This window comes from Gossypium raimondii, chromosome 1 (genome assembly GCF_025698545.1).
Source record: "Gossypium raimondii isolate GPD5lz chromosome 1, ASM2569854v1, whole genome shotgun sequence".
Taxonomy (NCBI): Eukaryota; Viridiplantae; Streptophyta; class Magnoliopsida; order Malvales; family Malvaceae; genus Gossypium; species Gossypium raimondii.
Genome location: NC_068565.1, coordinates 51,332,514 through 51,357,385, shown reverse-complemented (window position 1 = coordinate 51,357,385; position 24,872 = coordinate 51,332,514). Strand labels below are relative to the sequence as shown.

The following is a 24,872-nucleotide window of genomic DNA, read 5'->3' as shown; positions in this document are numbered from 1 at the left end:
AAAACTATTTTCAATAAAAGAATGTGTATGTATTTTCAAAATGTCATTGTGTAAGGTTTTAACGGTTAATCTAATTTATTATTAATCTAAAATTAATCTCTAATGATAGTATAATTTTTATTCTAATATTATTGTGGATACTAAGAAGAAAAATTTAAAAAACTAAAAGTCTATTTTGTCACATAATCGAACTTTGAAAAATAAACCTAAAAAATATTTAGAATTCCAATTAAGTCTTAATTTATAGACATGTTAGAAATACGCAAAGTAGGAATAGAGTTGTTCATGGGTCGGGCCCTAACAAATTTTAGGCTCGATTTATAGGTTTGGGTCCGACCAAAAAAATGAGCCTAAATTTTTGTCCAAGGCTGACCCGAATAAAAAATGCTAAAACCTGAGCTAAACTCGGCTCGCCCGTATTAAATTTTTTTTATATATATAAAAATACAAATATAATACATTAAAAACACTAAAAATATTAAAATAAATATTTCTCAACAAATTTAAAATAAATTAAAAAAGTATTTATACTTAAATAACACTAATATAGGTACAATTTAACAAGCAAATGCCTCTAAAACAGTAACAAAATTAACAACAAAACAAGATTTATATAATGTCCAAACAATAACAATAAAATAGTAACAGTATAATAGTTAAATGGTAGCAAAACAGTGGGTAAACGACAGTAAAACAACAATTTTTTTTTACAAATTCGAGCTGGGCCGAGATGGGTCCAGACAAAAAAACCTTGCTTGAGACTCGATTCTTTTTCTAAACGGTCCTTATTTTTTGTCCAAGCCCATTTTGGGCAAGCCTTTAATCGCGGCCTATGGACAAATCTAGTAGTAACATAAATTCAATTATTTCATTAAAATAAATTAAGAATGTTATTGTGAGTGACTTAAGTTGTTAATAATTAAAATTAAATGATGCAATTTAATTAAATAAAAAATTTATGTTTTATTTGAAAGTTGAGGTTATTTAATGATTTATAACGTAAAAAAAAAAGAATAGGAGTCAAATTGACAAAAATTGTAAAGATTAAGGGGTTAAATTTGTGATTGTACCTAGCTTTTTTTTGACAAAGTTAATGAAAAAACTTAAAGAGGGACTGAAAATGAGTAAATCAAAAAGTACAGGGACCAATTTTGAGCAAATAAAAGTAGAGGGACTAAATCCGCACAAATCGATAAGTACAGAGACTATCATCAGAATTTAACCTTTAAAATAAGATATTAACTACTGAATATATTTGAATTAGATTTATTTTCTCTCTCTATCTTGTTTTTTGTTTCTTGAAAAAGTTAAATCTGGACCGCGAACTAAGCTTTTTTCTCTTCTTGTTTGTTGCCGCCCTTCTCTCTCTGTTTTCGTTTTTCCTTTTTTTTCCTTTCACATAAACAATCAAAAACCCTAACCCAAATCTTTCGCGCTTTGTTTAAATTTTAATTTGAACCTTAATTTTCTTTTTTTTTTTTGGTTTTCATCAACTTTCCACGAATCTCAGATCCACGAGATTTAAATCTGGCTTTTTCAATCTTCCTGCATGGTTTATTCTTCGATTTGTTATAGGTTTCAATGTGATTTGGATCCCATTTCTGCAAATTTTCGTTGATTTTTTTGGCTTTCTATAGGTTGTTATTATTTTTCTTTTTCTTTTTTTGTTGAAATTTCTTGGTTGGCAGTGTTATGTTCTAAAATTAAATAACGGTTAAGCGGTTATTTGGATTGAATTGAAATTTTCTTTTTTTTTGTTTGTTTGTTTTGCAGTTAGGTTTTTTTTTCGCTGTTCTTGAATTCGAATTTGGATTCGACTTTTCAGTATACGAGCAGTGAAATCTAAGGTCTGTTTCTTTTTTCGGATTTTCCTCTTATGAATGCTGTAATTATCGGAAATTGGAGAACGAATTCGTTGTTGAATGGAGGAAGAAGCATTTTGTTTGAGAATCTCAACGGAGGAGATTACGGAGAACGGAAATGGTACGAAACCTGAATTGAAGCGAGACCGTGAATCTCTTGAACTGGAATCTGAACCGGAGGCATCTCCTAACAAGAAACAAGCGAAAGAAGTTTCTAATGAAGATATTCGATCGGAGGTTTCGAACCCAATTGTTTCTCCTAAAGAAAACACGTCTAGTTTCCATGACATAAGCAGTAGGAACCATGCCGGTAGTGGTGAAGTTACCTCTGTTTGTTCCAGGAATTCGAGTTTCGATGAGAGTCTGAGTGATAGTTCTCAAATGTGTGATACTTCGGGGGCTATGTTGAGTTCCCATGTTACATTGGAAATTCCAAAGCATTTGAGTTCATCAGGGATTAGGAAAATTACGTTTAAGTTCAGCAAAAGGAAGGAGGACTATGATAATGAAACTTCGTATTCAGTTGGTGGGGAATGTATGAATATGGAAAATATTTATGGGACTAGTTCAGTCGAATGGAGTAGTCGATATTCTTGTGCTCCTAATTTGGAATTGAAAATGACTAAGAAGGTTGTTCCTAGTAACTACCCTACAAATGTTAAAAAGTTGTTAGGAACTGGTATTCTTGATGGAGCCCGAGTGAAGTATATTTCAATCTCGACGGAGGTAAATTGGTTTTTCTCCATCTAACTAAGGTTAATTTCCTTTTTGTTAGCTTTGACTTGTTTTTTAACGTTATTACAATTTTTCCTCATGGTTGTTAGAGAGTACTGGATGGAATTATTCATGCGGGTGGCTATTTGTGTGGATGCTCATTTTGTAATTTCTCCAAAGTAAGTAATACAACTGTTCTAATTATTACTGTCAAATTTTCTGTAAGTGCTTAGTTCATAGGATGTATTGTTTTAGCTGAATGGTTTGTCTGGGGTGTGAATAGGTAGTAAGTGCCTATGAGTTTGAGCAGCATGCTGGTGCCAAAACTAGGCATCCTAATAATCACATATACTTGGAGAATGGGAAGCCAATATATAGTATTATTCAAGAACTCAAGACTGCTCCACTCAGCATTCTGGATGAAGTTATAAAAGATGTAGCTGGTACATCTATAAATGAGGAGTCCTTTCAGGATTGGAAAGGTACTAATTTCCTTTTTCATGCTTTGATTAGGTTTATCTTGGTTGTCTGTAGTCCTATACCATCTGTTATTGGGTCCTTTTGAGTTTGTGAATAGATTTATAATTTATTTATTTTTTTGTTTGGGGGGGGGGGCGTTCTCAAGATAGAGTTTGTTGATACACAGTCAATTTCTTTGAAACTAAGAGAAACAAAAAGATAGGAATTCAGTAAGGGGACTGCCATTTTGCTAGATGTTGCTTCCCTTGTTATAGGCAAATGTATTTGGAGTCTCAGGCTTCCAAATCTTGGGATAGGTTGCTATGTGAAAGTAGTAGCTTATACAATACATCCAATTCTTGTGAGTATTACTTGGAAATCTAGTGTAATAGAAATTAACTGAAAGCGGGGAAGAATGAATTACAAAGGGAAATTGATGTAACTGCCATAGCAACCTATCCCTAGATTTGGAAGCCAACTCAAGTGGCACATGCAAGAGTAAATAGAACAATGCAGATTCTTCTGCTCTCTAACTTGCAGTTGTGCAATAAGAATACTTGATTCTTTTTCCTTATTGCAATTTTTTTTGTGTTGCAAGGCAGGTTGAATTTTAAGTGTTAGGCATCAAATGTACTATTCTGGGTATATTAGTGGCCATACTGCCAGCCTTCTTAGAGAAAAGGGATACCTGGTTTTATGTCTGCCAGTATAGAGCCACATTTAACTGTTACTATTGTTAATGTTTTAACATGCTGTTATGTTCTGCAGCTAGTCTTCAGCAAAGTAACGGAAATGTTCAAGCAGAGAAGATATATAACATGAAACCTCCTAGTTTGCCTAATTCTCTGAGGTAAATATCAAGTTCTGGTGATTCCGATTTCTGTGGTCTTGTATGTTTCAACTTCTAAATTTTTTTTTCTTCTGTTTCCTTATCTGATAGACCATCTCATTTAATTATCTCGGTTTTGAATTTGGATAAGGATTCGACCCTGTTGGTTTTATCTGGATGCTTAGTGGAATAGAATCTAGCATGTGTATGTCATGTTTCAGTTTAGCTATGACTTGTGTTGTTGGTTTTTATTTTCTATTTTTTTAATTTCTGACTTCACTAATGCTCTACCTTTAGCAGGCCTAACTCAGTCATGAAGCGAAAGAAAACTGCTGATGGTGGTATGAAGAAAAGGTATTGTATGGCCTATTGTGCTCCCGCTCTTTGCAAATCTTAGATCCGCCTGGTTTAACCTTGAATTTCTTTAAACTGTTGGCAGGGATAATGATTTACACAGGTTACTTTTTATGCCAAATGGACTTCCAGATGGAGCAGAATTGACCTACTTCATCAAAGGGCAGGTGCAATAATTTATGGGAAATAATATGGTTTATTTGCAATAATTTATGCCTATTAGTGTTACTAACCAAAATTCTTAATATGTTTTTCAGAAGTTACTTGAGGGCTACAAGCAGGGAAATGGTATAGTATGTTGCTGTTGTGAGAGAGAGGTGAGGTTCTAATTATCAATTTGATGCTGGATTACCTCTCTCGTTCATGACTTTTGTTTAATGTTTTTTCTTTTTTTTTTTTTTTTGGTGTGAGCAGCTTAGTCCTTCACAGTTTGAAGCACATGCTGGAATGGCGGCCAGAAGACAACCGTAAGTGTTCTTTACAGAATTTGATCTTTCTCTACGATGTTACAAGTCAATTCTTTGATAAGTTTCTTTCTTTACACAGGTATCGCCACATCTATACATCTAATGGATTGACGCTTCATGATATAGCATTGTCATTAGCAAATGGGCAGTGTGTTACAACTGGTTCCAGTGATGATACATGTGCAGTATGTGGAAATGCTGGAGATCTGCTTCTTCGTTGTGAATGCTCTCAGGCTTTTCATCCATGTCTGTATTTTCTTCTATTTTGAACTGTTTCTTTTTGGTATATGTTTTTGTTTAGAGAGGTACTTCATTCACTGTTAGTATTGTAAACATTTAATATAGTGGTCAGCATCAAATGATTCATGTGATAAATTCATCTACTACACTTACATGTGGGTCAGCATTTGGAGCTTTAATTGCATTTGTGCTTTCATGCCGAATGATTATAATGACTAGCTTTATACAAATTATTTTCAAAAATAAATGGTGGATGTACACTCTTGCTATCAATGTACATCATCTTAGTTGTAAAAATAAATTGGTACTGTTATTCTTGCTAAATTTTCTTTTTGGTGTAAGATTTCCTTTCATCATTAACACTATTGAATGTTCTTTTTGCAGCTTGTTTGAATCTAGAGCACCTTCCTGAAGGTGAATGGTGTTGTCCAAATTGTGCAGATGAACATGGTTCTAGTAGGAAAGCTGTTTCTGGAGAAGCTTCAAGCACAGCAAGACCAATTGTGATACGATTGACAAGAGTTGTCAAATCACCAGAGTTTGAAATTGGTGGTTGTGTTGTTTGCAGGTTGGTACCAATATTTTTTTAAAGTGAGCTTGATGAATGTGTGACTAAATCCCTCTATGCCTCCATCAATATAAGTCAATAATTTCTTGATGGTTTCTTATTTTATTTTTGGATTTTTTTGTTGGTTCTGATTTTTATTTATTATTTCCCATTTTATTTTGTTATGAGATATTGATTATTTTTTTGTCAGGGGTCATGACTTTAGTGGCTCTACATTTGATGATCGAACAGTTATTCTCTGTGACCAAGTATGTGCTGTTTCCTCATCCAATTTCAATCCAAGCCAGCAATATATTTTTTGGTATAATATATATATATTTTTTTTGGTAGTGTGAGAAGGAGTTCCATGTTGGTTGCCTGCGGGAAAGTGGACTGTGTGATTTGAAAGTAAGTCTGAAATGAATGTTCTGGCAGGTTAATTGTTAACATATACATGCTATTCAAGTGTTTAGTAAACACTGTTTACCTTTTCTTTTTCTTCCACCCTACAGGAAATTCCCGAGGATAAATGGTTTTGTTGCGATGACTGCAACAGGATTCATGTGGCTCTCCAGAGTTATGTTTCCAGTGGGGTGCAGATAATTCCTACTGTATTTGCAAATATAATTAGAAGAAAGTATTTAGAAAAAGGATTACTTATTGATGGAGCCACAGATTGTGTTCAATGGCGAATACTGAGCGGAAAAAGCCGTTATTCTGAACATCTGCCTCTACTTTCAAGTGCAGCTGCAATATTTCGAGTAAGTTTTTCCTGATATAAAACTAATGTTTTTTAGTGCGTTGACCTAGTTGCTCAAGATATTTATACCTTTTTGTTGATCTTTTTGTTGGTTTAACCAAGCTTTTTCAGTCGTACTGTGTGTTTGTTGGGAACAATCTATGTTGACCCAACTTTTTCAAATTGTAATTTGAAGATAAGCTCAGTGCCATTAGTGGCTATGACTTTTGAACAATATATAGAAGGAACTTGTTCTTGGAGTGAATACAGATGAACTTACAGACATTTACGGGATGGCTGCTATCTGCATATACTTCCATTCTCGTTTCAGCTTATGGTTTTTTATTAAAGCAGTTGAAAATTTCTTAAGCATACAATCATGACATGAAACTCATCTATACAAACTTTTAGAATTGCAAAAATAGAACAATTTTGTAACTGAATTTGATTACTGTCTCAAAGTATTTGTTTTTTCTATGGGATTTTTTGTGAATTTACCTATATGATATATACTAGCTGCCTTTAGAGTGTTGATTATCCTGCAGATATTTTATTACTTAAGCTGTATGTAAGAATTGCCTGTTTGCTCAAATTATTTGCACTTCCTTTTTTATAGGAATGTTTTGATCCCATTGTTGCAAAATCGGGTCGTGATTTGATTCCCGTCATGGTCTATGGGTATGTATTCATTCTTACACCATTTTTTTCTTTTTTGTCTTGAAAAAAAGTTCTCAGGAATATATGTTAATATTCGTGGTTAATACGATATCTTGATTTTGAACTTTGTAGGAGAAATATATCAGGACAAGAGTTTGGTGGAATGTATTGCGTGGTTTTGATTGTGAGGTACATTGCGCTCTCTTGCTTTCGTTATATTCTTTAGCGCGGGGTTGCGAGGTGTTATTATCTTGTTGATTACTTTATTATCTATGAATTTATACATGGTGCATATGTGCAGGTCCGTCGTTGTATCAGCTGGCCTTCTTAGAATATTTGGTCGGGAGGTTGCCGAGCTCCCTATTGTAGCTACAAGTAGAAAACATCAAGGAAAAGTAAGAATATGCAATTGCTGTCAAGTTTATTCCTTTTTGCATTTCTTTTTCGTCTTAAAATGCTTTAAGATAGATCCCTAACTCCGCTACACTGTCACAGTTTGTCGGTTTTGTTCTCAAGTCTTCCAATCTAGTCAAAACATGACTATGATAATGTCGGACCAAGCTAACTAATTGTTATTTTCGTCTTTTTATAGGGATATTTCCAGGCATTATTTGCTTGCATTGAGAATTTACTAAGTTCCCTGAATGTCGAAAACCTGGTGCTCCCGGCAGCTGATGAAGCTTTGTCGATTTGGACGAAGAAATTTGGTTTTACAAAGATGAGTGAGCAGCAAGTAAGTGCTGTCTAAATCTTTTACCTTTACAAGAAAGACTTGAATAAACTTTCCAACTCTAACATGAACACCGAAACTTAACTCACCTTGATTTAACCATAAAGTTTATAACCTGAATCCAACCCAAAATTAACTCAAACTCGAAACAATGTAAACCTAAAATAGTCTGGATACGAACTTGAAAATGAGAAGTAACTTTAAACTAAACAGAATCGAAATAGGTAAAAATTTTAAAACTAACCTGAGTTGAACTCGAAACTATACAGAATCTAAATAGTTAAAAATTTTAAAACTCGAGTTGATCTAACGTAAAACCAAACCGACCCATCCCATTGACATGATGAACATGCCTAAACCTAAACCTAAACCTAAACCTAGAACAGTTTGGATATGAAATGACCCAAACATGAAAATGAGTAGTAACTTGAGATAACCCAGACTTCATAATATGCTATGATTTCAGAAATCTGTACCTTGGACCTGAGATGATCTGAACTTGAAACTAAACAGCATCGATTAAAACCCGAGTGGCCTAATTTAAGACCAATCCGACCCTTTCAGTTAACATGATGAACGTCTATTTTGATCTGTTTATACCAAATGTCAAATCACTAAGAGAACTAAGCCATTGTAAACTTTATTTGATGTTCAGTTATCCAAGTACCAAAAGGAGCTTCAACTGACGATCTTCAAAGGAACATTGATGTTGGAGAAAAAGGTAGAGCCGATACCGGAATAATGCTGATCATCTCCTTCCGGATAACTTTTAATCGAAATACCAGGATCTGGCATTAACATCGGTTCTAACTTGTGTTGTTGGTCTTAACGTTTCGCTTTTGTTCTTCTTTTTTGTTCCATCCACCATAAATGGTTTTGTTTTTTTTTGTACAAAACTAGAACTATATACCGAATGAAGAAGGATGTAAAGACATTATAAAGCAAAAGTGACTCAACCAAACTCGCCTTGCATGCTGACCCCTTTTTTAATGCATGCATTGCAATTTTGCATGCAACTAGGAAAAGAAAATTCGGTAATATTTTTCTTTAATTCAATTGAATGATTAATGGATTTATTTTAGTTGTTTTTAAATATATACTCTTGATTATTCATAAATGAACAAAATTGAAAACTTATTATTTAACATAAAAAGAACACTCAAATTGGATTGGTTTATTGAATTAGAAATTCAAGGTTGGAAACTCGTGAATAAAAATTGATTTTTATTTTTATTTTTGCCAAGAATTATTGGACTTTTGAATTATTATTAATTTATTATTTTTAATGTAGTTCGACCTTCTATATTAATTGAATTCAACTATTTATTTTTTTAATATATTTGATATTTATATAAAAATTATTAATATTTTAGACATTTATAATTTTATTGAATTAATTGAATGAATAAATCTCGAAATTAAACTCTATGATCCAATATTATGGTATCTAAATTTTGATTTTATCTAATTATATATTTGAAATTTAAATATATATTGGGAGGTTCATTACTTCAATTGAGGTAATGAAAAATTATTTTATTTTTAGTTAGAATTTTAGGCGGTTCTCAAAAAAAGATAGTGAAAAAAATTATCCCTAGAGTAGATACTAAGAGAAATGTATAAACCAATGCTTCCATAAATTTGATCATGGTTTACAATTATAGCTTTCGTACTTGTTTATTTGGAATCATCTCCCAAATAAGATAAAGAAAGAACAAGAATAATAATAAAAAAAGACAACGATTTAAATCAAGATTTTTCCTGCAGCCTATGGCAAATCACAAATAGAAGTAGAAGCGAAAAATAACAAAGCAATCTTGCATCAGACTACTTGTCTTCTTGTAATTGGATCTCCAAGTTTTTGGAATGCTCCAAATTCTACTTGAACATCCAAATCTGGATCAATACCAACAAAAACATCTCTGAACACGGTTCTAGCACCATGCTAGAAGAAAAGCAAGGCAAACGAAGCATGCTCAAAAGTAAACCAACCCCTCGGATTGCTACGAAAAATACCATCGGATTTCAAAGTAGCACGATCTAATTCAAAAATTTCATCCAATGGAGCACATCTAGCATATTTTTTCACAATAGCAGGATCACTATAATTCACTCCATTGAGTTCGTCGCCATAGAGTATTTTGTATATTAGTAGTGTACTTTTTTATTCCATAAATATCTTAAAAAATTGACATGTATTTTTTTAATATTTTACTATATCTTTATATGACACTTGTCAACTCCTCGACCTTGTTTGTTGAATCTAAAAATTCTATTGCCGGACTAACAAAAAATTCTCATAAATTAGATCACTAATATTGTAATCATTGTAACACAAACTAGAAAATATAGGAAATAAATGGATATATATATATTTAAAAGTATTTATAATTATATCATATTGAATTTCACATTTTAAACTGGATTAAATTAAATTTCATGTATAAATTTAAAATATTTATCAAATTGCAAGCTATGAATCTAGTAAATAATGGATTTGATTCTACTTGAGATTTTATCTTTTGTTATTGGTTTAAGATATTTCGATATTCAATAGTTGCATTAGATTTAATTACATCAAAAGTCAAATAAGTTGAAACCATTAAAATAAAGGCAAAAATATTGTTTTTTTCTTCTACAAAATCAACGAGTTTTGAGCTGATCCAACTTATTAGAGTTGTTTTTTTTCTTTTTAAAATTGGGGTTTGGGGCAGGGCGTGTTAGCTTTAGAGAATGGTCAAAATAAGGTTTAGCGTAAAAACGTTCCGCCCTGCTCCGAAATATTTACGAAATTACCTTTATATATATTTAATATTAATTAAATTAAAAAAAATCCTTGAACTTTATCATAGCTAATATCATTTTACCACCTTAACTTCTATTTCATACTTGTTTCTTTTCCTCTCTCATTTTAATTTATTTTCTTAAGTCTTCCTCTAATTTTCGTTTTTTTTTCTTCTTCTATGATATAATATTTTTTTGAGAATGAATTGTATAAAACTGTGATTCCACGTCATCTTTATCCATTTTCAATAGGAGAAAGCTTTTTCCTCCTGAAAAATTTCACGATTTGTCATTCTCCTGTTGGAAACAGATAGGGATGAAGTGGAATCGTAGTTTCATACAATTCTTTCTCTAAAAATCCTTTTTCAACTAAAAATGCTAAAAATCGCGAGGAAAAATCTGATTTGTTATTCTTCTATTGGAAAGGGATAATGATAACATAAAATCACAACTTCATACAATCTTTTCTCTATTTTTTTCCTCAATCATCCCAAACATGATTTTTTTTTCAAAATGTTTTTGATTTTAATTAATCACAATTTCAAATAAAAAAGTTTGAATTCAAGTCGAATAAGATGGGAGTCAAGTATACCATTAATCTTTGGATTCGGGTTTGAGCGGATTAAATTTTTTTAAACTTGAAGTCGGGACATAACAGTAGAATATCGGGTCGGGGTCGGGGTCAGGGTTTGTAAAAATTCAACCCGGCCAACCCAATTAAATTCAAAAAACATATATATTTATAATCATGGGTCATTGACTCCATCAATGGCTGGGATGTTACACCGGTTTGCACTTCATAGTCACGCATGCAGCGAATCAATACATTAAACATGTAAAAGGGTTTTAGTTCAGACCCTTCGTTTCAACTGTTAAAAACCCTTAAACCCTAATAGTGCCCCGTTCCTTAATTTTCCGACTCTTTTGGCTCCGTCCCGATGGCTTTTATTTCCCGAGCCCGCCGCGCCTTCACCGGGCCCTTCCCTCCGTGTTCTTACTTGGCTTCGATTCGTCTCAGTTCGACTCTGACTTCCCCCAAGCTTTTCATTAGCGGTATTCTCTCATTTCCTTCCCTTTATCATTCTTTAAATTTCTCCATAAAAGTGATTAATTTTATATTCATTTCCATTTCTTCAATTTTTGTTTTGAAAATTGATAATTTTATAAATTGGATTGAATAAAATAAGGAATTTAGATGTAAAATGGAGGCCAACTTATAAAATTAAAGAAATAGTGATTTAATTATCCAAACTAAATGCTTTAATAAGATGTTAATCCAAAGCAGGGCCTAATTAAAGTTTAAAAGGCATCAACTTTATTACTACTAGCGCTATTGCCTTTTTTTATACCTTTTCTAAGTGAACAAAGGATTGAATTAGTATTTATGGTGTTGTGCCATTGTGCCTATTTCAAGCAAGGGGTTCTGGTTTTTTGGCATCTTCTATGGCGGGTTTAGTTGTAGTGAGGAGTCCCTTTGCAATGCTATAGCTGGTTCAGGGTCTTTAGTCCAATATGAGAACCTAGCATTCATTGAAATAACAGCTAGGATTAGTTGGATTGAGATCATGCCTAATGATAAGTAACTCAGAGTTAACTCTTATTGGATTAGTTGGGCTGTGTCTAACGGAATCGTGATAAATGACTAGTGGTACCATGAAGTTTAATGCTATTATCCACCATGATTGAGTGGCATTAAAATGAAAAATTTTAGGCCTAAGGGAAAGGATTTTGAGCACTGTATTTGCCAATATCTAGGAATTAATTTGGATTGGATTAGTTGAGCCAGATATAAATAACTTGTACTTTGAAATTCAGGGCAGTTATCTGCTACGATAGATTGGCATTAAAATGACAAATTTTAGGAAAAAGGCAAAAGGCTTTGAGCACTGGCTTAAAATAGATTTCTTTCATGCTATGAGCTATATCCTTTCTTTTTGATTGATTTACGCTAGGGTTTCGAAGGAAAAATAATTCATGTATATCATGTTCAACCTACTCAGAACTTTGGGGTATATGAAGAATGCATAGCTTAGAATAGCTTTTTTTCATGCTATAAGCTATCCTGTCTTTTTGTTTGGTTGATTTAAAGTTATCCAAGGGTTTCAATAGCTTTCTTTCATGCCATGAGCTATATCCTTTCTTTTTGATTGATTTATGCTAGGGTTTTGAAGGAAAATAATTCGTGTATATCATGTTGAACGTAGTCAGAACTTTGGGTTATATGAAGAATGCATAGCTTAGAATAGCATTTTTTCATGCTATAAGCTATCCTGTCTTTTTGTTTGGTTGATTTAAAGTTATCCAAGGGTTTCAAAGGAAAACCTAGTTAGAATTTTGGGTTATATGAAGAATGAATAGCTTAGAATAACTTTTTGTTTGATTGATTTAAAGTTCTCCAAGGGTTTCGAAGGAAAAATATTCGAGTATATCATGTTGAACCTAGTCAGAATTTTGGGTTATATGAAGAATGAATAGCACTCAAAAAAAGAGTGGCAGGAAAAGAAAATGCATGTTCCGATAAGATGCATATTCCTTCATAACTTGTTAAAAGTGAAGGGTTTGTAATATTAAGCATAAAGGTAAAGGCCCTTTTTGTCCTTTTTTTATTTACCCTTTCACTTAACCCAAGATCATGTCTAGGTTCAACCAGCCTGTCTTGTTCTTTTGAGACCTAGGGTGGCCCTTTTATAACGTAGAAGCGTACAACGCGGTATAAATAACTAGAGCGAGTGCTTATTTGTATGAAACAAGAACTAAGAGAGGTGTATGCCAGGTGCCCACTAGAGTTCCCTCATGCACTTCAGTTTATTTGTCAAAACTTCTTTGCTGTTTACTGAAGTGTTTGGGGGAACTCCGGTTGCCATCTGAGATGGTAATATTATGAATAGGGAGAACATCATGATTTTCCTTGTAACGATTCCGTTAATCATAGCCTGCTGAAACGTTTTCAGATCATTTTATCACCCCTTTTCCTGGTGTATCAAACAGGTCTCTCAAGGGAAACAACAGATGAACAGTTCCAAGAGGCATTTTACCCGTTTGGCCGGATTGTCGAAGGTTTAATTTAACGGTTTCTCATTTTTCTTTAGCCTTTAGAGTTATGCTTCTGTACTTGCATACTTGTTCATTCAGCTTTCATCATGATATATTATGTTTAAAATGTGTCTCAGCCAAAGTCGTGAGAGATAGAGCTACCGGAAGGTCAAAAGGGTTCGGTTTTGTTACGTATACATCCATTGAAGAAGCTGAGAAGGCTAGAGAAGAAATGAATGCCAAGTTCTTGCATGGATGGGTTATTTTTGTGGACCCTGCCAAACCAAGGGAATACAGACCTCCTCCACATAGACCAGAATCGGGGCCATCTGAAACTGGTTTCCGAACGAACAAAACTGTCGGATGGTGCGGGTATAATTCAACTTAAAATAGATGGAGCTATTGTTGGCTTTATTCAAAAAGCTTTTTTAAGTTATTCATATATTACCCACAATTTTTGCAGACGATAGTCAGGTGAATCTATGATTCATTGTATTTTTTTTTAAAGCTTAATTAATACTTTCAACCATTACAATCTTTTCATAATTCCATAATTCCAAAATCCATAATCCAGAAAGCATACAAGAGCTTGTTTATCTACTAGTACGGTTTTGTACTGGGAAACATATGGAGACAAATTAGTACTTGAATGTTATACCAAAGAGCAAGCTAATCATTTCTATTTAAATTTTCATCTATTTGTTGTTAAAAATTTAAATTAATAGAATAATTAAACAATTACTTATTTAGGCAAAGTGTCATTGTCCACTATTGATCTGAAAAAGGTTTAATTCTTTTCTTGTGTTCCTTTTTCTCCTTTTTAGTTTTCTTCTATCTCTTTTTTCTTCTTGCATATTAGAGACTAGTTTTTCTTTATGTGGATGTTTTTTGTTATTGGGGGTTTTTTTTTATTTGGTTACTGTAAGGGCGAGTGATGGTGGTAATGGGTTAGCTAGTCGGATATGTGGTGGTTGATTTTAGCATTGGCTGAGATTTTTAGTACATGGAGCTGGTTCAGGTTAGAGGTGACAAAATGAGTTGATGGTAGTGTAAGGTGGAGGGCTGTGTTGGAGGATAAAGATTGAGGGAGATTAGAGCTGGAAGAATGAGGAGGAAATTATATACATATGTAGGAAGAAAAATATGGCGTGCTAGGTAGGATTTTCGTCAACACTTATTATCTAAAGTGATCAAAATGAAAACATTTGTTCTTGGGTTGTTAGGGTTTTTTTATTTGGTCACCGTTATGACGAGTGATGATGGTAATGGCTAACCCGAGTGGGCTATGTGGTGGTTGATGTAGTGTAGGTGGTGGTCGATTTTAGCAATAGGGGTTGAGGATGGTTATGGATGATTGGAGCATTGGCTGAGATTTTTGGTATGTAGAGCTGGCTCGGGTTAGAGGTGACAACAAGTTAATGGTAGCGTAAAGTGGAGGGCTGTGTTGAAGGATGAAGATCGGGAGAGATGAGGGCTGGAAGAATGAGGAGGAAATTATATACATACGTGGGAGAAAAATATGGCATGCTAGGATTTTCGTCAACCCTTATAACCTAAAGTAATCAAAATGAAAACATTTACTAATAATAGGGTCCTTTTTGCAAATTTCTTTTTTTTTTGTGTGTGTTCAAAATAAGAATGTATGAAAATTGATTGATCTAACTATATAGTTTATCCTCTTTTAAATTTTTTATTACTGAAATAAAAAATAATTTTATTAATATATTATGATAATTATTTGGTAATTTCAATAATATCAATGATGAAAATAAAAAAAATTAAATCTAAATTTTAGTGATGAAAACAGAAGCACATTAATAATTAAGTGACTATTTATAAAATTTATGTAAAAAAAATTTACTTTATTAATACATCTAACCCTTTCCGTCAAGCTGATTGGATCGTTCCATTTCACGAGGATTGCCAAAGATGTTACTTATCCACCGTCCTTTAAACAAGCTATCAAACGGCTCAAAGTCTCCAAATCCGTAAGCCAAATGTCTCCCATTTTTCTCACTTCGCATATAAATTGAACTAATTTTCCAACACGAAATCACAAACATTTTCTCGAGAAAATTTCACTGCGAGATTTCATATCGGATTTTCAAGTCTTTTCCTCCAATTTGCACTTGAAGCGATGGATACCGGATCAAAGGTGAAGAAAGGAGCCGGAGGAAGGAAAGGCGGCGGTCCAAAAAAGAAACCGGTTTCTCGTTCAGTGAAAGCCGGATTACAGTTTCCCGTCGGTCGAATTGGCCGGTACTTGAAGAAAGGGCGATACTCTCAACGTGTGGGAACGGGTGCTCCGGTTTACCTTGCTGCAGTTCTTGAATACCTAGCTGCTGAGGTAATTTCATTTTTTCCCAAGCGTTGAATTAGGTTAAAATGTGCTTATATATATATTAACCGTTGAATTATCCCCGTAGAAGTTGGGGATTTGATTGATTGATTGATTGAAACTTAAAGTGTAGATACACCCTTATGTATGTTTCTAAAATTGGGGTTTTTTTTTCTTTTTATTTCTTCAAAGGTTCTTGAGTTAGCTGGTAATGCTGCAAGAGACAACAAGAAGAATAGGATCATTCCAAGGCATGTTCTATTGGCAGTGAGGAACGATGAAGAACTTGGGAAGCTTTTAGCTGGTGTGACCATTGCTCATGGTGGTGTTTTACCCAATATTAACCCAGTTCTTTTACCAAAGAAAAACGAAAAGGTGGCGACCAAGGAGCCTAAATCGCCATCCAAGGCTACCAAGAAGTCTCCTAAGAAGGCTTAGTTTCATTTATTTAATTATGTATGTAGTTTCCTTTGTGTAGGAAAATGTTAATGTTGGTAATGTAGGAATTTAGGGCCATTGTATTTCTAAAGTCTAATTTCCCAGTGTTATTTCGAATAGGTTTTGTTTGAAATGAATGAATGAAATTCAGATTATATGGCTTTGTTGTAGGGGGAATTCGTCCCTTGCAATAGTTGCACTTCTTCCTCGTTGACTGTTGGCAGTGATAAAGGTCCATACGGCATAATTGTCCCTTCCTTCAACATCATCTTCTTCACGCACTAAACATCTAACCATCACATTCCTTTGAACTGATTTGACACTCCCTTAAACTGATTTATGCTGAAAACAGTTTAGGGTTGATTTGTTTTGACAAGTCCTTGATCAATGCCTTGAGAACAACAAACTTCAAGCATCCTTAGTTTTTCAAATGCTGGTTGTTTAAGTGGTTTGGTCAGAATATCAGTAATTTGTTCATTGCTCTTGCAGAACTGCAACTCTATCTTCTCTTCCTTGCATAGATCCCTCAAAAAATGAAAACAAACATCCATATGTTTGCTTTCTCTCATGCATCACTGGATTTCTTAACAGCTTGATGCTTTACATATTATCATGGTTTATGATTGTTCAGCTCCAAGTATTTTGAACATATTTCTAAGCCACAACAATGCTTGACTCGTACTTGAAGTTGATGCCACAAATTCAACCTTGGTTGTGGGAAGTGTAACTATTTGCTGTTTCTTTGACAACCATGATATTGCACCTGAATTAAACTTGGACGCATAACTGGAAGTGTTCTTACGATCATCAATGTCCCCTGTATAGTTACCTATTAGTATACTCAACAATATTAACATCAATATCCTTTTTGTAAAACACACCATGATCAATTGCGCCTTCACATATCTCAAAACGCTTTTAGCTGCATTGAGATGCATTCAGTCGGCTTATCTATGTATCTGCTAATTAAACTCATAGCATGCATGATGTCAAGCTTGGTAGATATCAAATACACGAGGCTACCAACTATTTGCTTAAAATAAGTGTTGTCTATTTCTCTTCCTTCATCATTTTTGTGCAGCTTCAAGCTAGGTTTAGTTGGTGTAGCAAATGACTTGCAATATGTTATTTTGAACATTGCAAGAATCTTATTTCTTTTGATAAATAAAATTAGTAAGGGCAATTTGAATGACTTCTAATCCCAAAAAATATCACATTTATATTTACCAGTCCATAGAGAGTTTTCTTTAGTCGATAAACCTTCTTTTCTAACCCTTCTCGTAACCAGGTGGTTCATCAACAAATACTTCATCTTGTAAGTTGCCATGGACTTAACATCTAATTGAAGAATCGGCCATGAGTGTTGTGCTGTAAGCGAATTCACTTGTATCCAGCCTTACAATTGGGGCAAAAACTTCCTTATAACCAATCTCATGCTCTTTTGCTTACAGCCTTTTGCTACCAACCAAGTCTTGTGTTTGTCAATTTCACATTTCTCATTCAACATCGTCTTGAAAATCCATTTGACATCGATGCTTTTTTGTCCTTCGGGCAGATCTGTCAACTCCCAAGTTTGATTTTTTTCAATGGACTCAATTTCTTTATCCATTGTCTCTTTCCATTTCATCTCTTTCATAGCCTCATAAAAAGTGATTAGATCCCTATCAACATATAATCCAAAATAAACACCATCATCTGTAATAATATCGTCAAATTCATCCATGCTGGCCTTTTCCTTGAGTTTTCATCCTTCAAATTATATCTCCTTTCTTCTTCTTCTTCTTCTTCTTCTTCTTCTAAATGTTGATGAGATTAAGTTAGAATTTGAGGTGAAGTTGATTGTCGCTCATGTGATGTTGGTTGTTGATCTTGAATTTCACTAGCCTCTAACAGTTGAGACATCATCATTTGATATTAAACTTGGAACTAAATTGCCATCAACCCAATCCCATCTAGCTTCTTCATCAACTACAACGTCTCTGTTGATTATCACTTTCTTCGTTGAGGGATTAAACAACTTGAAAGCTTTTGAAATTCCACTAACTCCAAGAAATACACATTTCTGACTTTTGGCATCAAGTTCATTCTTCTTTCATTAGATATATGTGCATATGCAATACATCCAAATATCTTAAAATGATCAACAACGGGTTTCTTGCTATATGTGCATATGCAACGCATCAAAATATCTTAAAATGATCAACAACGAGTTTCTTGTCGCTCCATGCCTCTTGAGGCGTCATGTGTTTCACTGCCAATGTTGGACTTCTGTTTAAAACATGAATTGACCACATCACTGTTTCAGGCCATAATTTTTTTGGAACTCTTTTTGTTGCAAGCAAGCTCCTAACCATATTGAGAATGATTCTGTTCTTTCACATATACCATTTTGTTGTGGTGAATATGGAGCAGTCAATTGTCTCTTTATGTCATTTGATTCACAATAAAGCAAAATTTTCCTCCACAGTCTATTCTAAGTGTTTTGATTTTTTTTTATCAACTTGATTTTCAACAAGAGCTTTAAAACTCTTGAAAGCATCAAATGCTTTAGATTTTTCCTACAAAAAGTACACCCAAGCTTTCTGACTAAAATCATTAATAAATGAAAATATATTTTTTTTACCATTGGAAGTTGGATTGATTGGTCCACATAAGTATGAGTGAACTAATTCAAGCACAACTTGAGTTCTTTCCACTTTTTCACCTGAGAAAGCATCCTTATGCTGCTTTTCAACAATACATTCTTCACAGGGCTTTGATGGATGAATAATTACAGGAAGACCAATAACCATTTGCTTTTGTTGAATAGTCTTTAATCTATACTGTCACTTCCATGGTGAATCATCTATTTTAGCTAGCAGACAATCATGAAGTGTTTTAATCTTCAAAGGAAATAACATGTTTGCACTCATTTTAACAACAACAATGGACCCTTTTTTCAAATCATACACCTCACATTCTCCATTGAAAATTGTGATATTGTATACTTTATCTTGTAACTGACGAGCACTCAAAAGATTAGTTTTCAAATTAGGAACATAAAAAAACATTTGAAATTGTTTCAATAAAAACATTCATGGTTTTGATCTGAATATCACCTTTTCCCATCACTTAAATAGTTAACTTATCCCCAAAATTCATGATTGTATGAGAACTTTCATCTAATTTAGTAAAAAAAGACTTACAACCGATCATGTGATTGTTGCAGCCTGTATCCACATACCAAGTTTGTTGATCGAACTCCTCTATTGCGTAAAAGGCCATCAAAAGTGTCCCCTCTTCCTTCAGTTCGACAAATTTAGACTTTTCTTCCTTTTTCTTTTGATAGCTTTGTATATCATTCATTCTTTTAGTGATCATAATTCCCACATCTATAACATTCAATCTTAAGTTTGTCAAAATAACCTCTTCCTCTTTATTAGGAATCTTCTATTTTAGAAGCATGAGTGGAATTATAAGATCTGTTGTCTTTATTCTCACGACCACGTCCTCCCCTTCCACGACCACTTCCTTTTGTATTTGAGGATTCGGTGCACGCTTTGAGAGATTGACTTTGGGCTCATGACAAATTAAAGAGCTTTGTAGCTCATCATCAATGGACAAATTAACATTTTTAGATTCTTCAATGGAACAAAAAACATAATTCGATTTTGGAGTTAGTGATCTCAATATCTTCAACACAATTTTAGCATCTTTCATGTCTACACCATGAAAGCACATCTTGTTTACAATTCCCATTGTTCTTCTAATGAAATCTATGACAAATTCTCTTGATTTCATTTGAAGAAGTTCAAATTCTCTTGTCAATGATCGAAGCAATATTTGCTTAACCCTATTTGATGCCGAAAACTTCTTTTTCATTGAATCCCAAATCTGCTAGGAAGTATCCTTTTGGAGAATTGTCTCTAAAATTGAATGATTAGTTGCTTGAAATAATTAATTTTTTGCTTTTAAATCTTTGAGTTTTCAATCTGCCAAAGCCTTGGCTTGTGCTTCAGTAGACATTTCTCTTGTTGTTGATTTAGCTACACGATTCTCCACAATGTCCTAATATTCTTTGGACCTTAATAAATTCTTCATCAACATAGTCCAGTAATCATAAAAATTATCTAAACGAGAAATTGATGGTTGTTATCAAATGTCATCCTCTTCAAGCTCTGATACCAAATGTTAGATTTTAATAGTAATTGAGAACTTAATATATTTTTGATTGAATAAAAATTTGTCCTCATTATCAACGTTATATTTTAGAGTTTATATAAAAGAACAAAATAATCTGTTGTAATAGTCTGTTGTAATAGTTTTGCGATTCTTAAGAGATTGACAACCTTTAAATACTAGCACTCTTACTCAACAAAATAACCAATAAATTAGGATAATTATTTAATACTAATTTGACTAAATCTCCTAACTAAGATAACAGAAAATAATCTAATTAACAGGTGACAACGATAATTTTTTTAAAATTTGAAAATCTCTTTATATATAAATATTTATTTGAAATGTAATCTAGTAGTTAATCTACATCGTTTTTGAGAAATGTAAAGTTCTTGCATGGATCGACTATTTTCGTTAACGCTGCCAAACTAAGGGAATACAGACCTCCTCCACCGAGATTAGAATCGGGGCCATTTGAAACTGGTTTCCTAATGAACAAAATTGTTAGATGGTACGGGTACAATCAACTTAAAATAGATTGAGCTATTGTTGGGTTTATTCAAAAAGCTTTTAAGTTATTCATATACTACCCACAATTTTTGCAGACGATAGTCAACTAAAGTTATGATTCATTGTATTTTATTTAAGCTAAATTAATACTTTCAACCATTACAATCATTTCGTAACTCCAAATGCAACAATATTTGCCATTACAATCTTAATATGGAGGTTTTTGTCCAAGGAAACAGATTGTATTTTGTCTCATTTATTTAAAAAATGTGCAAATTAGTACCTATATATTAGATCAAAAAGCAAACTGATCATTTCTATTGAAATTTTCATTTATTTGTATTGTTAAAAACTGACGTGGCTAATAGACTAACCAGATAACTACACGTGATGTGTCACATTTACTTCATTTAGGTTAACTGTCGTCCGCCATCATAAACCTTAAAGGGGTTTCTTCTTCTCTTGTGTTTCTTTTTCTCACTCCTTATTTTTCTTCTTCTTCTCCCCCCACACTCTCTCTCCCTCCCTCCCTCCCCCTCTGTTCCCCTTCTCTCCCTCTTATTGATTAGAAATTAGGTATTTTTTATGTGGATGTTTATTGTTATTGGGTTGTTTGGGGGTTTTTTATTTGGTTACTGTTACGACAAGTGATGGTGGTAATGGGGTTAGGCAGTGGTTGATGTGGTATAGATGGTGGTCGATTTTAGCATTGGATGATAGTAACAATGACTGAAATTTTTTGTGCATGGAGCTGGTTTGAGTTAGAGGACTAGAATGTGGAAGGCTGTGTTTGAAGATGAAGATTGAGGGATATGAGGATGGGAATCAGAGGTGGAAATTATATACATATGTGGAAAACAAAAAGATATGGCATTGTAGATAGGATTTTTGTCGACCTTTATAACCTAGAGTGAGTAAAATGAAAATATTGCTAACAATTGTGCCCTTTTTGCAAAAAAAAAAATCGATGCTTAAAATAAAACATATGAATATTGAGTTATAAGTTGTGTAGTGTACTATTTTAAATTGTTTATTATTTAAATGAAAATAATTTTATTAATGCATTAGGGTAAGTATTTGGTATACGGATGGTGGTAATTATTTGGTAATTTCGATAATGTTAATGATAAAAAAATTAAACTTAAGTGATCAAAATGGAAATCAATTAATAGTTGAGGGACTATATGTAAAATTGACCCAAATAATTACTTATTAATAGATCTAACGCTTTCTAACAAGTTGATTGGATCGTTCCATTTCACGAGGATCGCCAAACAAGATTATTATCCGCCGTCGATTAAACTACCAATCAAGCGGCTCAAAATTTCCAAATCCGTAAGCCAAATGTCTCCCATTTTTCTCACCTCGCATATAAATATAACCAAATTTTCCGATAAGAAATCACAAACATTTTCTCGAGAAAATTTTACTGCGAAATTTCATTTCCGTTTTCGATTTTTTCCTCCAATTTGTATTTGAAGTGATGGATGCCGGATCAAAGGTGAAGAAAGGAGCTGGAGGAAGGAAAGGCGGCGGTCCAAAGAAGAAGCCGGTTTCTCGTTCGGTGAAAGCCGGATTACAGTTTCCCGTTGGTCGAATTGGCCGATACTTGAAGAAAGGGCGATACTCTCAACGTGTGGGAACCGGTGCTCCGGTTTACCTTGCTGCTGTTCTTGAATACCTTGCTGCTGAGGTAAATTTACTTTTTCCCAAGCGTTGAATTAGGTTAAAATGTGCTTATAGTCCCTATACTTTTAAAGAATTATGAAATTAGTCCCTGTACTTGTTTAGGGACTATAGGCATATTTTAACCGTTGAATTATCCCCATTGAATTTGGGGATTTGGTTGATTGAAACCTTAAAGTATAGATACACCCTTAAGTATGTTTTTAAGATTGGGTTTGTTTTTCTTTTTTAATTATTTAAAGGTTCTTGAGTTAGCTGGTAATGCTGCAAGAGACAACAAGAAGAATAGGATCATTCCAAGGCATGTTCTATTAGCAGTGAGAAACGATGAAGAGCTTGGGAAGCTTTTAGCTGGTGTGACTATTGCTCATGGTGGTGTTTTACCCAATATTAACCCAGTTCTTTTACCAAAGAAAAACGAGAAAGCGGCTGCAAAAGAGCCTAAGTCGCCATCTAAGGCTACAAAGTCTCCAAAGAAATCACCTAAGAAGGCTTAGTTGTTTGTCTATTATAGGGTTTGTTTTGATTTATCTGTTAATGTATGTAGGTTCCTTTTGTGTACTTTGGTTGTAGGAAAATGTTGGTAATGTTGTTTAGAATATGTTTTGTTTGAAATGAATGAACTGAAATTCAGATTATATGGGTTTGTGCTTATTTTATCAAATTGATTATCGTCAGTGATAACATTCCTTCAATCGATCTTCCCGTACTGAAAATCTAACAATCATCTTACCGGGTCTATAGCATCGCAACCGCGTGCGGAGGTTTTGCCCTTCTGTTCTTCCTTTCCGGTTATGTTCTTGTTTTTGTTCTTCGTTGACTTCTGTTGCTTTTTGCCACTAACCATGTGGGATACCAATGTTGGCAAAGGATCGTATACATCGAGCACTCATGTCGCGGTCAACTTCAATTGTAACCCCTGTTTTTCACGGCTACCTTTTAAGGGCCGATACCTGCTTCAATGGAGTCTTCTGTAAGAACGGATGACAGCACAAAAGGCCTAACTAAAGACTCCAACGAGAGCAAGGTAACTAGTCGGAATCCTTGAGGAACATCCGCTGCAATGCTGTTCTAGGTTGATCGATGAATGAACTTTATTTTCACGGAATTAAGATAGAATGTTAACGGTTTTAAGGGCCGATACCTGCTTCAATGGAGTCTTCTATAAGAACGGATGACAGCACAAAAGGCCTACTAAAGACTCGACCGAGAGCAAGGTAACTGGTAGAAATCCTCGAGGAATATCTGCTGCAATGCGGTTCTAAGTTGATTGATGAATGAACATTATTTTAACGGAATTAAGATTAAATCGATAGAATTTTTTAGTATCAGAAAAAGAACTGTAGTAATCAATAGTTAAGTGAATATTTATCCCCTTACATCAACTTGATTGGATTGTTCCATTTCACGAGGATTGCCAAACGAGTTGCATATACACCGTCGATTAAACAACCAATTAAACGGCTCAAAATCTCCAAATCCGTAAGCCAAATATCTCCCATTTTTCTCTCCTCGCATAAATAGATCCAAATTATCAGATACGAAATCACAAATATTTTCTCGAGAAAATTTCACTGCGAGATTTCATTTCGGATTTTAAGTCTTTTCCTCCAATTTGTACTTGAAGTGATGGATACGGTTTCTCGTTCAGTGAAAGCCGGATGACAGTTTCCCGTCGGTCGAATTGGCCGGTACTTGAAGAAAGGGCGTTACTCTCAACGTGTGGGGACCGGTTCTCCGGTTTACCTTGCTGCTGTTCTTGAATACCATGCTGCTGACGTAATTTCATTTTTTACCAAGCGTTGAGTTATCCCCATAGAAGTTAAGGATTTGGTTGATTTAAACTTAAATTGTAGATACACCCTTAAGTATGTTTCTAGAATTGGGTTTTTATTTATTTATTTAAAGGTTCTTGAGTTAGCTGGTAATGCTGCAAGAGACAACAAGAATAGGATCATTCCAAGCATGTTCTATTGGCAGTTAGGAACGATGAAGAGCTTAGGAAGCTATTAGCTGGTGTGACCATTGCTCATGGTGGTGTTTTAGCCAACATTAACCCAATTCTTTTACCAAAGAAAAACGAGAAGCCGGTTGCAAAAGAGCCCAAAGTCACCATCCAAGGCTACCAAGAAGTCACCTAAGAAGGCTTAGTTTCATTTATTTGTATATGTATGTAGCTTCCTTCGTGTAGGAAAATGTTAATACTGGTAATGGTAGGAATTTGCCAGTGTTGTTTAGAACAGACTTTTGTCTGAAATGAGTGAAGTGAACTCAGATTATATGGCGTTGTGTTAATGGCATTTGTTGCATCGTTGTAGGGTAATAAA

General features: G+C 33.9%; 5 protein-coding genes across 6 annotated transcripts; all 5 read left to right on the top strand.

Annotated features, from left to right (window-relative positions):
- The first annotated feature begins 1,300 nt into the window (after nucleotides 1–1,300).
- LOC105786474 (uncharacterized) lies at nucleotides 1,301–8,691 on the top strand. Of its 2 annotated transcripts, none has more exons than XM_012612929.2 (19): nucleotides 1,301–1,637; nucleotides 1,774–2,588; nucleotides 2,687–2,755; nucleotides 2,860–3,058; nucleotides 3,804–3,885; nucleotides 4,165–4,218; nucleotides 4,304–4,385; nucleotides 4,476–4,535; nucleotides 4,633–4,685; nucleotides 4,765–4,931; nucleotides 5,310–5,493; nucleotides 5,684–5,741; nucleotides 5,824–5,880; nucleotides 5,985–6,233; nucleotides 6,828–6,889; nucleotides 7,001–7,057; nucleotides 7,170–7,263; nucleotides 7,461–7,601; nucleotides 8,254–8,691. In XM_012612929.2, the coding sequence occupies exons 2-19, from the start codon at nucleotides 1,923–1,925 to the stop codon at nucleotides 8,338–8,340; spliced, it is 2,421 nt and encodes an 806-aa protein (XP_012468383.1). In that variant the 5' UTR covers nucleotides 1,301–1,637; nucleotides 1,774–1,922; the 3' UTR covers nucleotides 8,341–8,691. The 2 variants fall into 2 exon arrangements, with proteins under 2 accessions (XP_012468383.1, XP_012468382.1); XM_012612928.2 differs by having other exon boundaries at nucleotides 4,162–4,218.
- Nucleotides 8,692–11,234: 2,543 nt separating this feature from the next.
- Nucleotides 11,235–14,103, top strand: LOC105786473 (organelle RRM domain-containing protein 2, mitochondrial). The gene is made up of 3 exons (XM_012612927.2): nucleotides 11,235–11,435; nucleotides 13,371–13,439; nucleotides 13,553–14,103. Exons 1-3 carry the CDS (start codon nucleotides 11,321–11,323, stop codon nucleotides 13,801–13,803), a joined length of 435 nt encoding a protein of 144 aa, XP_012468381.1. The 5' UTR covers nucleotides 11,235–11,320; the 3' UTR covers nucleotides 13,804–14,103.
- Nucleotides 14,104–15,460: 1,357 nt separating this feature from the next.
- On the top strand, nucleotides 15,461–16,346 carry LOC105786471 (histone H2A). Its single transcript, XM_012612926.2, has 2 exons — nucleotides 15,461–15,762; nucleotides 15,946–16,346. The coding sequence occupies exons 1-2, from the start codon at nucleotides 15,553–15,555 to the stop codon at nucleotides 16,189–16,191; spliced, it is 456 nt and encodes a 151-aa protein (XP_012468380.1). The 5' UTR covers nucleotides 15,461–15,552; the 3' UTR covers nucleotides 16,192–16,346.
- Nucleotides 16,347–22,253: 5,907 nt separating this feature from the next.
- On the top strand, nucleotides 22,254–23,183 carry LOC105786470 (histone H2A). The gene is made up of 2 exons (XM_012612925.2): nucleotides 22,254–22,552; nucleotides 22,788–23,183. The coding sequence occupies exons 1-2, from the start codon at nucleotides 22,343–22,345 to the stop codon at nucleotides 23,040–23,042; spliced, it is 465 nt and encodes a 154-aa protein (XP_012468379.1). The 5' UTR covers nucleotides 22,254–22,342; the 3' UTR covers nucleotides 23,043–23,183.
- Nucleotides 23,184–23,506: 323 nt separating this feature from the next.
- Nucleotides 23,507–24,686, top strand: LOC105786472 (probable histone H2A.2). Its single transcript, XM_052626412.1, has 3 exons — nucleotides 23,507–23,572; nucleotides 24,214–24,324; nucleotides 24,498–24,686. Exons 1-3 carry the CDS (start codon nucleotides 23,507–23,509, stop codon nucleotides 24,684–24,686), a joined length of 366 nt encoding a protein of 121 aa, XP_052482372.1.
- The last annotated feature ends 186 nt before the right edge of the window (nucleotides 24,687–24,872 follow it).